This window comes from Sceloporus occidentalis, unplaced genomic scaffold, assembly GCF_023333645.1.
Source record: "Sceloporus occidentalis isolate IW3139 unplaced genomic scaffold, rSceOcc1.0.p SCAF_49, whole genome shotgun sequence".
NCBI classification, from domain to species: domain Eukaryota; kingdom Metazoa; phylum Chordata; class Lepidosauria; order Squamata; family Phrynosomatidae; genus Sceloporus; species Sceloporus occidentalis.
Window position 1 is genome coordinate 3,250,480 of NW_028317029.1, and position 12,533 is coordinate 3,263,012.

A 12,533-nucleotide genomic window follows, 5' to 3' on the forward strand; every position below is an offset into this window, starting at 1 on the left:
CCCACAGGTATGGATCAAGATGAAGAAACAAAAGCGACAGTTTGACTGTAAGGAGGCATTTATTCTGTGTGTGTTCACAATAAGTTCTTACAAAATAACCTCATCGAATCGTACATCACAAGCAGCCGCGGTGAAACCATAGCCAAAAATAAACCCCCAGAACCCCCCCTTACCCTCTGTGAATACAAAAAACTTTTGTAATTAGAGAAAAAAAAAAAAATCTTAATTGGGGAGGGCAAATTGATACTGGGAAGTGACAACTAAAAGAAGGTAAAAATGTTTCCCTAGTCACTCCCGGTAGCACAGGAGATATAACAAAGCTTATAAGGAGGGTCAAAGAACGACCGCCTCCAAAATTCTTCTTCCGAACTTGGACTCTTGATCTCTAGCTAATAACATCTCACAAAGACGTGAACACTCTTCCACGCAGCAGCCCTGCACATCTGGTTGATAGGAACCCTGGCTGCCTCAGCCTAAGATGTCGCTACGGCTCAAGGGAGAGAGGTTCTTCACCAATGGCCTTGTAAGGTTTGGAAACGGCCAAGACTAGCCACCGGGCTATGGATATCCTGGAAACCGCTAGCTCTTTTGTTGGATCCGGAAGAAAGAAACAAGTAAGTGAAAGGACTTCCTACGGAGTAGGCATTCCTCGTCATACTTCGGCTCTGGACAAATAAAAAACAGTAACACAATTGCCTAGTTTAGGTGGAAAGGCGAAAATACCTTTGGCAGAAACTCAGGAGGAGTACCCATTACCAACTTATCCTCAAACAAATAGAAGGTAGGTTTATAAATAGAGAGACACTGGATCTCTGCTACCCGTATGTCAAGGCTACCAACAGAGCGATCTTCAGGGCAAGTATCCTGATGCAAGTCTTGTAAAGGCTTAAATGGAGGTAAAGTCAGACAGGAGAAGACCAAGTTCAGATCCCAGGATTGCATCAGTGATTGTTTGAAACGCCATAGTCTGCAGACAGCCTTCATGAAACATTTGACCCAAGGGTGAAATGCCAATTGAGTGTTCAGGAGTGAACTTAGGGTTGCAATACAGACTTTCAAGGTGGTAGGAGATAACCCTTTACAAAATCCAGAGTATAAGAAGTCTAAGACATGGCTTATAGGAATGGAATCCAGCAGACGGGACTGATGGAGTTCCAGGACCAGAGATTCCACCAAATCTTATATAAGTAGCGTACTTCATACTACTTAAGGTATCTGCTGTATCTGACCAGCCTGGACTAATCTCTCCCTTTCAGAACTTTAGGTATGAAGGGTCTGGTGGAGAACAGGCCCCTTTCATGGTAGTTCTGGCTTGATTTCTAGTCTTCTGTGACTCTCCACAAATGAGCTCCAGGTACTGAATCCTCTGGGGCCAAACTGGAGCTATCAGTAACAGCAGACATTTCTCTTTCTTGATATTTCATTTAAATCTAGAAATGAGAGGCATGGGAGGAAAAATGTAAGCCAGGCTGTAGACCCACTTATGGGAAAGGGGGGGGAAGTGTGTACAGGGCTAGAGGACGACGGCCGCCAACAGGGAGTAGAAACAATCCAAATTCTTGATGACTACTGTACCCATAAGGTTGAGGTCCAGTATACCCCACTCTTCTGTAATCTGAAGTAAGGTAGAGTGGTCCAGACTCCATTCTCCTAATGAAGAAGTCTACAGTAACATTTTCCACAAACAAACAGTGCAGCCAGGTAGGACTCATCTCCCTATTTTTTTGCAGAAGTTCTCCTAGTTGAACACTCCTCGTGTCTCCCTGCTAGTTTAGAAATGCCACAAACGTACAATTGTCTGACAGGATTTTTACCATTAAGAATTCTTCTTAACCAAAGTCCCAAGGTATTTTCAGACAGTCAGGAGAGACAGTCAACATATTGATGTGTGAGCACTTCTTGTGCTGACCACAGTCCTTGCCAGAAATCTTCTTCCGAGGAGGAGAGCTTGCTGCTGGTAGCCAATCATCCAGATGGAGGACCACCTTTATCCCTTCCTTTCCTAAGAAAGCTGTCACTTCCAACAGGAGCTTGGTAAAGGTCCATGGAGCAGAAGAGAGCCCAAAAGGAAGGGTCTGGAACTGCAAGTGAAGAAGAAATGGCAACATGCAGGAACCTTTGCAAGTCTTTTTGTAAAGAAACAAAGGTATATATATATATATATATATATATATATATATATAGAAAAAGGGAAATTTCTATAATTTGATTATATCCAAACTAGACACGAACATGTTGCCGCACAGGAAATTTAATTAACTAAAAACCATAGATAAAACCCGCGACACATTTCAGTGACTGCAGTAATGTACGGCGCCGCAGACATCTGTAGCTGGTAATGACTTCACGCATTTGATCTCAGTCAGAAGTGATTAGCAAAACCCAGCACTGATCATAAGCAATAACCGAGAAGCACGCCACTGAATAAAGAGACTGTTCAGGCTTCAAAACCATTTGTTTTAACGTATTATATCCCTAATCTCCACAATTTCATTCTATAATACTCATGAAAAACACAATGAAGGACAAACAAAATAGTGTCATAGATAAAGAAGACATAAGAAGCAAGGGGGAAAAAAGACAATCGTATTTAAAGATAACTATAAATGTGTATGTATATATATATATATATATATATATATATATATATATATATATATATATATATATATAGCTATATTTCCATTGTATCTATAAACTAGTAGCAAAATTATAGATTGGGCTGTAAAAAATTCCCCAAAAAGTCGTTAAATGACCCGTAAAACACGTTCATTCACAAAGAAAACGTGTATGATATTGCAGGATACCTTGGATGCCATCCGCATGAACATTCTGTTTTGATCCTCAGCTGTTCCCATCTTTTCTCTCTTCACCAAATCACGGAGGCTTTGGTTGTCATCGTCATGGAAATATCTCACCCTCTCTTTATCAACATGCGTAGGGACCTAAGATGCAGAAGAAGTATTGTATCAAAGATAAAACAATGTGATGAGTGATGAGTCAATAACAGTTAGTATAAGTAAAGTACACTTTATGGGGATGAATAATCATGGACATCCCAAGAAAACGTAAGATGACCGCTGCAGACAGGGAACACCCCACAAGAGCTGCAGTTTTGGAGATGCTGACCCAGTCGTCCAGCCATCAGATATTGGCCCTTGTGAAAGTCGCTCAGATTCTTACGCTTGCCCATTTTTCCAGCAACTTTTGGGATGAAACTTTTGGGACATTTGGGATGAAATGTTCACTTGCTGCCTAATATACATATACATATATATATATACACACATGTACATATACATATACATATACATATATATATATACACACACTGATATATGGTGGTGGTTGAAATCACTGAATATTTTATGCATCTTTTGCATTCTAGTCGAGCCAAAGCCAATATTTCCCAAGAGAAAACATCAGAATAAAAAAAAAAGCCCTTGCATAAAAATGAACATTATCGTGCTCTATGCGCATGAATATAGACTGCACAATGGAAAAGTTCATTTCTTTCCCCCTTAAATAAAATAAATGCAATCAAGCCTGGAGCACAATCTTATAGCACGATGCGCGTGTGTTCTGTATTGCACAAGCAAGAATGTTAAGTCAGTGTACTGAAAACACGACTAGCACATAAAAATAAATCAGTTTATAGAACTTGATGGCTGATAAGACCCATTTGTCCCGTCTAGTCTGACCATTTTCTTTACATAAAGACTCAAACCATAATCAGTATTATTTAATAAAGTAACATAAGATGTTAAAAACAAACGGCAGAATAAAATTTTTTTCTTGTTTTTATTTCCCCAACCTGCCCCCCAGTTATGCATATTTGAGCCCAGGCTTGCCACACTGCCCTCCCCGACATGCCACACTGCCCTCCCCAGGTATGCCGTATACTCCCGATATGCCATAGTGCCCTCATAGGATTTGCAGACTCGTTCACAGACACAATACTTTTATAAATAAATACAGGGTTAATCTTCACTGCCCCCAGGATTTAGATTCCCCTCAGTTTGCCCCCCTTTACCTCTAACTGCACCTTAAGTTAACTTTATTAAATTAATGAAATTAACCCTCAGTCCTCAGCATTAAATTAACACTAAACACCCCATTAACCACAACTGCCCCTAAATTAACCCATTAACTATAACTGCCCCTAAATTAACCCTAAACATCCCATCAACACAACTGCCCCTAAATTAACCCTAAACACCCCATTAACTATAACTGCCCCTAAATTAACCCTAAACACCCCATTAACTATAACTGCCCCTAAGTTAACCCTAAACACCCCATTAACTATAACTGCCCCTAAGTTAACCCTAAACACCCCATTAACTATACCTGCCCCTAAGTTAACCCTAAACACCCCATTAACTATAACTGCCCCTAAGTTAACCCTAAACACCCCATTAACTATACCTGCCCCTAAGTTAACCCCCACCTCCCCTAACTTTCAGCAGCCCAAATATTAATTTTATACTCACAGTTAGATGAGTGTCACAGCCATGGCGATGCTAAATAAATGGGCGGAGCCAATCAGCCGTTTGGCTCCGCCCCTTTCTTCCTCCCTGTCCATCCCTGCAGTCACTGCCGATTGGCCCCGCCCCTTTCTTTCTCAGCAGCCATTTGCTCTGAAAAAACCCTCATTTTATAATCGATAATGAAATTCGTTGCCAACGAATTTCATTATCGATTATCATCGATTTTATCGATTAGTTGTTGCAGCCCTAATAATCAGTCCTTGGTCTGGTTTTATAATTAGTCCAGGGGTGACCAGCCCATAATGCTCTTTCAGCTAAGGAGCTGGCTGAGGAGTATGGGAGATGTAGTCCAGCAGCAGCTACAGGGCTGCAGGTTGGACACCTCTGATCTAGTCTCTACCACTTCTGCTGGGAGGCGGTTACCACCATCACTAAGATTTTTTTTTTCTTGCTCAAACTGCAATTCTCCCATAGACTAAATTGTGTGGCATAATGTATGAAACTATTGTCTGTTAGTATTTGATCTGTAATAAAAACAGCAAGCCTCATTCATGTTGCTGCGAGGAACGCTACAGATGATGCTTTATCCTCCCCGAGGCAGAAGCAATAGTAACATAGTAACATAGTTCATAAGGTTGAAAAAAGACCAAAGTCCATCAAGTTCAACCTATATACATATTGTGTCCCTACTGTGTTGATCCAGAGGAAGGCAAAAAACCCTTATGAAGCAGATGCCAATTGCCCCATACCAGGGGGAAAATTCCTTCCCGACTCCAAATATGGCAATCAGAATAAATCCCTGGATCAACGTTCTGTCCCTATTAATCTAATATCCATAACTTGTAATATTATTGCTTTCAAGAAACACGTCCAGGCTCCTTTTGAACTCTTTTATTGAGTTTACCATTACCACTTCCTCTGGCAGAGAGTTCCATAATCTCACCGCTCGTACTGTAAAGAACCCCCGTCTGTGCTGGTGTAGAAACCTTCTTTCCTCCAGCCGTAGAGGATGTCCCCTTGTTATAGATACAGTCCTGGGTATAAATAGGTCCTGGGAGTGATCTCTGTACTGTCCCCTTATATATTTATACATAGTTATTAAGTCCCCCCTAAGCCGTCTTTTTTCCAAACTAAATAACCCCAATTCTGATAATCTTTCTGGGTACTGTAGTCCTCCCATTCCCCTTATTACTCTGGTTGCCCGTCTTTGAACCCTCTCCAGCTCCACTATATCTTTCTTGTACACTGGTGCCCAGTACTGTACACAGTATTCCATGTGTGGTCTGACTAGTGACTTGTACAGGGGTAGAATTATTTCCTTGTCGTGGGCATCTATGCCCCTTTTGATGCACCCCATGATTTTATTTGCCTTAGCAGCAGCTGCCTGACACTGGTCGCTACAGGTAAATTTACTGTTAACTAAAACTCCTAAGTCCTTTTCCATGTCAGTCGTCCCCAGTGTTTTCCCATTTAATACATATTCCCAGCCTGGATTTTTCTTCCCCATGTGCATAACCTTACATTTATCTGTGTTGAACCTCATCTGCCACATCCCAGCCCAAGCCTCCAACCTATGCAGATCCATTTGTAATCGTGCGCTGTCCTCTATTGTGTTAACCACGTTACAGAGCTTAGTATCGTCTGCAAAGATTGATACTTTACTATACAATCCCTCTACAAGGTCATTAATAAATATATTAAAAAGAATAGGACCCAAAACTGACCCCTGTGGTACCCCACTAGCAACAGTCACCCACTCAGAGTATGTACCATTAATAACCACCCTCTGTTTCCTATCACTGAGCCAGTTACTTACCCACATACACACATTCTCCCCCAGCCCAAGCATTCTCATTTTATGTACCAGCCTTTTATGTGGCACCGTATCAAATGCTTTGGAAAAATCAAGATATACGACATCCAGCGATTCACCCCGATCCAGTCTTGAGCTCACCTCCTCATAAAAGCTGATCAGGTTAGTTTGACAGGACCGATCCCTTGTAAACCCATGCTGATATGGAGTCATACACTTATTTTCATTGAGATACTCCAAAATAGCATCTCTTAGGAAACCCTCAAACAGTTTACACACAACAGAAGTTAAACTAACAGGCCTATAATTCCCCGGGTCACTTTTTGTCCCCTTTTTGAATATTGGCACAACATTTGCTATGCGCCAGTCCTGGGGAACAGACCCTGTCACTATAGAGTCCTTGAATATTAGAAATAGGGGTCTGTCTATTACATTACTTAACTCCCTTAGAACGCGGGGGTGAATGCCATCTGGACCTGGTGATTTGTCTATTTTGATTTTTTTTAGGCGGCACTGCACTTCTTCCTGGGTTAGACAGGCGACATGTACTGGGGCAGTTATCTCATCCTGCTGTATATTACCTGGCATTTCATTTTCCTCTGTGAATACAGCAGAGAAGAATATATTTAATAGATTAGCTTTTTCCTGATCCCCGTCTATAACTTCGCCCTCATTACTTTTTAAGGGGCCAACGCTTTCATTGTTAACCTTTTTACTATTTATATAGTTAAAGAACATTTTGGGGTTTGTTTTACTCTCTTTGGCAATGAGTCTTTCTGTCTCCAATTTTGCTGCTTTTATCTGATTTTTACATATTTTATTTTTTTCCCGATAGCTTTTTAGTGCTTCCTCACTGCCTTCCTGTTTTAGTAGCTTAAATGCCTTTTTTTTGCCATTTATTGCCCCCTTTACATTTTTATTTATCCACATTGGTTTTCTCTTGTTCCTGACTCTTTTATTCCCATACGGTATGTACCTTTCACAGTGAGAATTTAAGATATTCTTAAAAATCTCCCATTGAGCGTCTGTACTCTTGTTTTTGAGGACATTTTCCCAATTTACAGTGTTAAGGGCTTCTCTTAGTTGATCAAACTTTGCCCTCCTAAAGTGCATAGTTCTTGTGGCTCCTCTAAGAGTTCCCTTATTGAAGGACAAGTTATAATGTATCATATTGTGATCACTATTTCCTAGATGTCCCCTGACCTGCACATTAGTTACTCTGTCAGGTCTGTTGGTTAATATTAAGTCCAGTAGGGCGCCCCCTCTGGTCGGGTCCTGTACCATTTGGGACAGATAATTATCCTTACTTATAGTCAGAAACCGGTTTCCTTTATGAGATTCACAGGTCTCGGTTTCCCAGTTTATGTCGGGATAGTTAAAGTCCCCCATAATAACCACCTCATTGTGATTAGCTGCCTTGTTTATTTGCTTTAATAATTGATCTTCTGCTGCTTCCATTATATTTGGTGGCTTATAGCAAACCCCGATCAGTATTTTATTATTTTTCTTTCCATATATTTCTACCCATAATGACTCCACATTATCATTTCCCTCACATATATTCTCCCGCAGTGTGGCCTTTAGGCTGGACTTTACATAAAGGCAAACTCCTCCCCCTTTTCGTTTTTTCCGATCCTTCCTGAATAGACTATAACCCTGTATGTTAACCGCCCAGTCATAGCTATCATCCAACCATGTCTCTGTTATACCCACTATGTCATAATTTTCTTCAGACATTATTAACTCCAGTTCGTCAGTTTTATTGGTCAGACTTCTGGCATTAGTAAGCATACAATTTAGAGGTGTATGTTTTTTTCCCCTATGAAGCCTATCCCTATTGACTATTCTAACCCCTCCCTCCGCTCCACCCCCAGGTACATTTATAAGCCCCAGCTCTCTATCTACACTATCTTCCCCTTCTATATTGTAGTTTCCCTCCCCCCCTTTCCCTAGTTTAAACACTCCTCCACCCTTCTGACCATCTTCTCCCCAAGCACAGCTGCACCCTCCCCATTGAGGTGCAGCCCGTCCCTACCGTAGAGCCTGTATCCGACAGAGAAGTCGGCCCAGTTCTCCATGAACCCAAACCCCTCCTTCCTACACCAGCTTCTGAGCCACTTGTTTAGCTCCCTAATCTCCCGCTGCCTCTCTGGTGTGGCACAGGTAATATTTCAGAAAATACTACCTTGGAGGTCCTTGCCTTAAGCTTGCTACCTAAGTCCCTGAAATCATTTTTAAGGACACTCCGCCTCCCTCTCACTTTGTCATTGGTGCCAATGTGCACCATGACTGCTGGGTCTTCTCCAGCCCCTCCCAGTAATCTGTCAACCCGATCCGCGATGTGCCGAACTCGAGCGCCAGGCAGACAACACACTGTTCGGCGATCCCGGTCTTTGTGACAGATCGCCCTGTCTGTCCCCCTAATAATTGAGTCCCCCACTACCAGCACCTGTCTGGCCTGCCCTGCGCTCCTCCTTCCCTCCTTACTGGAGCAGACACCCCTCTGGTGGTCAGAGGCAGTGACTTGCTGCAGTACTGCTAACTCTGAACTAACATCCCCCTCATCTGCCAACCGGGCAAACTTGTTGGGGTGTGCTAGATCAGGACTAGCCTCCCTGGCGCTTTTCCCCCTACCCCGCCTTCTAACTGTAACCCAGCTAGCTGCCTGACTGTCCTGTACCTCCATCCCACTATCCTCCCCCACCTCTACCTGCGAGAGAGCTTGCTCAGTGAGCAGCAGACTCCTCTCCAAGTTGTCAATAGATCTCAGTGTTGCCAGTTGCTCCTCTAGACTCAGGATTTGTGCTTCCAAATGAGCAACCCGCACACATCTCGCACAGCAATATGCACCCTCGAAGCGCTGCTCAAGGATTGCATACATTGAGCAGGATGTACACCTGACCGCATTGTCAAACATGGAGGACATCTTGGCAATGGGGATAGCTCCAATAACTGGCAAAAACAGACAAGCTGCATAATACATTGGTACAGGTTTTTGGAGCGTTTTCGCACCCAAAAACCACATCACAATACGTAACGGCGGCTGTAACTCCGTACACATGTGCTACGGATAAGTACTATATTTAGAAAACGCAGTCCCCGCCATATTTCTGTGCCTGCCATCTGCAATTCTGACACCCCACTGAAAACGCAATGATTTGACAGAACTTGTAAATGAGCAAACATTGAAAAAGGTCACTTAGACATGTCTTTTTGGATGCACTTCACAATATAATGTACATTACATGACCAAAAGTACGTGGACACCTGATCATCACACTTATATAAGCTTGTTGGGCACCCCATTCCAAAACCATAGGCATCGATACGGAGTTACCTCTCCCCCCTTTGCCCAGCTTCCACCCTTTTGTAAAGGCTTTAAACAAGGTTTTGGAGTGTGGGAAATTAGACCTCTGTAGTGTGAGATGCCACAGAAGACAATGATTTTATGCACTGTGTTTTCGATCTCAGCAGCCTTGCTCGAAGAGTGTGTGCAGTCAACTGCTTCGTGGCCGAGTAGATAAATCATGGCTCTTACAATAGAGCGGGGCAGAAAGTTTCACAAACTGACTTGTGGGAAAGGCTGCATCCTATAAGTGCCACGTCTAAAGTCTCTGAGCTCTTCAGTATGACCCGTTCTACTGCCAATGTCTGCCTATCGAGATCTAAACTCAACAACCAGGAGGGGTGACCACATACCTTTGTGGGTGATTTTGATTGTATGTATATATGTAGCGACAATGTTAACACAATAACTAAAGTTAAATAAAACACACATACCATCTGTCTCTTCCTCCCGCCGCCCTTAGACTCAGCCTCCTCTGCCGTGGCATTCACTGGCCAAGACCGGCCCGACTGATCGGTTCTCACAAGGAGGATTTCGTTTTCTTCTTTCGGAGCAGCCCCCTACAAATAAAACAGAATAGGTTATAAAAAAAAACAATGTGCTGAGGCTAAAAACCAGTATCAGCTTGGCTTTGAAATAAAATATTCATCTCATTGAAGTCTCAACCAAGCCTTTATAGAGACAGGCTGCCTGGAACGAAACATTTCTGGAACATACGTCCTCCGAAAGCTGGCTACCCCTTATTTTTTGTGTTATCTTTAAATTATTGAGACGTACAGAAAGGTTTTTAGCGTCTACTGTTAACGAAGTGCCCTCCGTTCTTGTTTCCTTCGGCAAATTGATTGGGTGTCCTTGATAATGGGATTTGTGAGCTAGGAAATGAACACGGAACAAATGAAGTGGAATCGGTTCTTTTGAAAGACTTCTACAGGAAAACCTGGACAAAAAAAAGCCATGCGTGTGTGTATTAAGCAGCCGAGAGAACAATTGAATTAAATATCAAGGTATGGATCTAGAACCAATGTGGAATGAGAAAATAATCCCTGGGTTCCGTGCACGCTCAATAATTAATATATTTTATTCGTATACAATCAATATACATGAACCATTTAAATAGGAAGTCACACTATTTTCTTATTACTTGTATCAGATTAAACGTTTGAAAAACATGTCTTTGAACTCTTTCTAGTTTTTGCATAATATGATGTTTTCAGACCGCTGCATATTAGCCATTTTTATGTATTCTAGCTCTGCGGTCTCAGCACAATCTACTAGTCAAACTAGGTATGGTCAGCGCTAAACTATGGCTCTGTACATGGCCTTGGATTTTGCACTCGATCACATTTTTTTCCATGGGCCCTTTAAAAATGAGACCTAGACCTAGAACCCATTTGTAATGGTGCTTGGCCATACCCTAGTTTGATAGAAGCAACAGAATGTTCTAGATAATTAAGATGAATGTGGGCAGCCAATGGGCATTATTTTCTGATCCTTTGAAATTGGCTGCACATGGCTCTCATATATAATTATATATAATATATATATATATATATCACAAAAAGGAAAAATCAGCATTACCGCCAAAGGCAAGCACTAATGATGTATTTCTGTCCAAACGAGGCGCTAAATATTTCTTTACTTTACATTAATTGTAATCTTGGAGACAGAATACAGGCCACACAACAGGTTAACCGATTTATTAATGTTTACAAACATCATTTAAAAAAAAAAAAAAGACATTTCCATCTGGGACTTGCTTCGCTATACACTTTCACATCTTCCATATTATATTTAAGCAGACAGAAGTGCCACAAGCGTTACAAATAATTAATAGGTCACTCCAGGGATCCTTCGCGGCCCCACCAATCAAGAATGCATGTTAAAGTACTTTATAAGTAATGCATAATTCAATGTGTAGGGAGACCAATGACATCTCACTGATTTAACTATACAGTATACAGGGCCAGCAGCAGAAGCACGCCGGGGTTTGACCGTCATGACGTATTGTCAGATATTTTATCATAGAAAACATGTATTTCACATATTCTTTATTTTACATGAAATCAAAATGGAGTCAGATCCATTTTATTTTACTTAATCATGTAGTGATGATTTCTTTTTGTCCTTGTTCCCTCTATAATTGAGAACAAAGGAGTATTCATGTATAATGATGTTTCAGTATGTATGATACAATTAATGTTATCTTCCATGAGAAAGTTAAGGAGTAGACGCTGCATATCCTTAGGAATGTAAATTGGAATGGGGGATACGTCGTAAGACTACCAAGGCCTGAGTTACTATCTAGGAGGTAACACCTGGCGATTAGGGTGACCAAGGATAAATTCCAAACACATATGTAATGGTTTTAAATTAATTCTTAGACCAGAGCGTCTCTCACAGGTAAATTAAGAAATTACAACGGTGTAAATATGAGTAGAAATCCTAATTTTAATGGGTAAAACCCACCGTTATGATTGGAGAATTCCAAACAAGAGGTGGAGGCTATGATAATAAGCTCTGTTTTTAAGCTTATGTCTTGGATAATTTAAAAAAAAAAAAAAAAAAATAAAGAAAAAGGAAAAGGACGGACTGATTCACCAAATTTACCCCAGAGAATTGGAATCTTAAGATTCTGGCACCATATTTCACTCTTGGAGTTACTTTGAGTTCTAACCTATATACCTTTTAGAAAGTTATATTCTTTCCCACTTAATTTCTTGCCACTGAACCTGGATTAACTTCTACAAGGACCAGTTGGACAACAGCAACAAGTGGTGGTAATTATAATTGTTTTATTACTCTGAATAGAGATGAATTTTGTCTTCTTCATATAGAATTCCCTGTTTCTGGGAAATAATATATTGCATTATTGTATATGTCGGCT

The 12,533-nt window shown here is 41.2% G+C and overlaps 1 protein-coding gene across 1 annotated transcript in view; it reads right to left on the minus strand.

The window, feature by feature from the left end:
• Positions 1-12,533, minus strand: part of LOC149288910 (pre-mRNA splicing factor cwf19l2-like) — a 70,584-nt gene that overhangs the window by 22,302 nt on the left and 35,749 nt on the right. The window contains exons 11-12 of the mRNA XM_089491176.1: positions 10,084-10,209; positions 2,808-2,945 (exon numbers count right to left, since the gene is read on the minus strand). Coding sequence (XP_089347302.1) covers positions 2,808-2,945; positions 10,084-10,209 — 264 coding nt within the window. The remainder of the gene's footprint in view (positions 1-2,807; positions 2,946-10,083; positions 10,210-12,533) is intronic.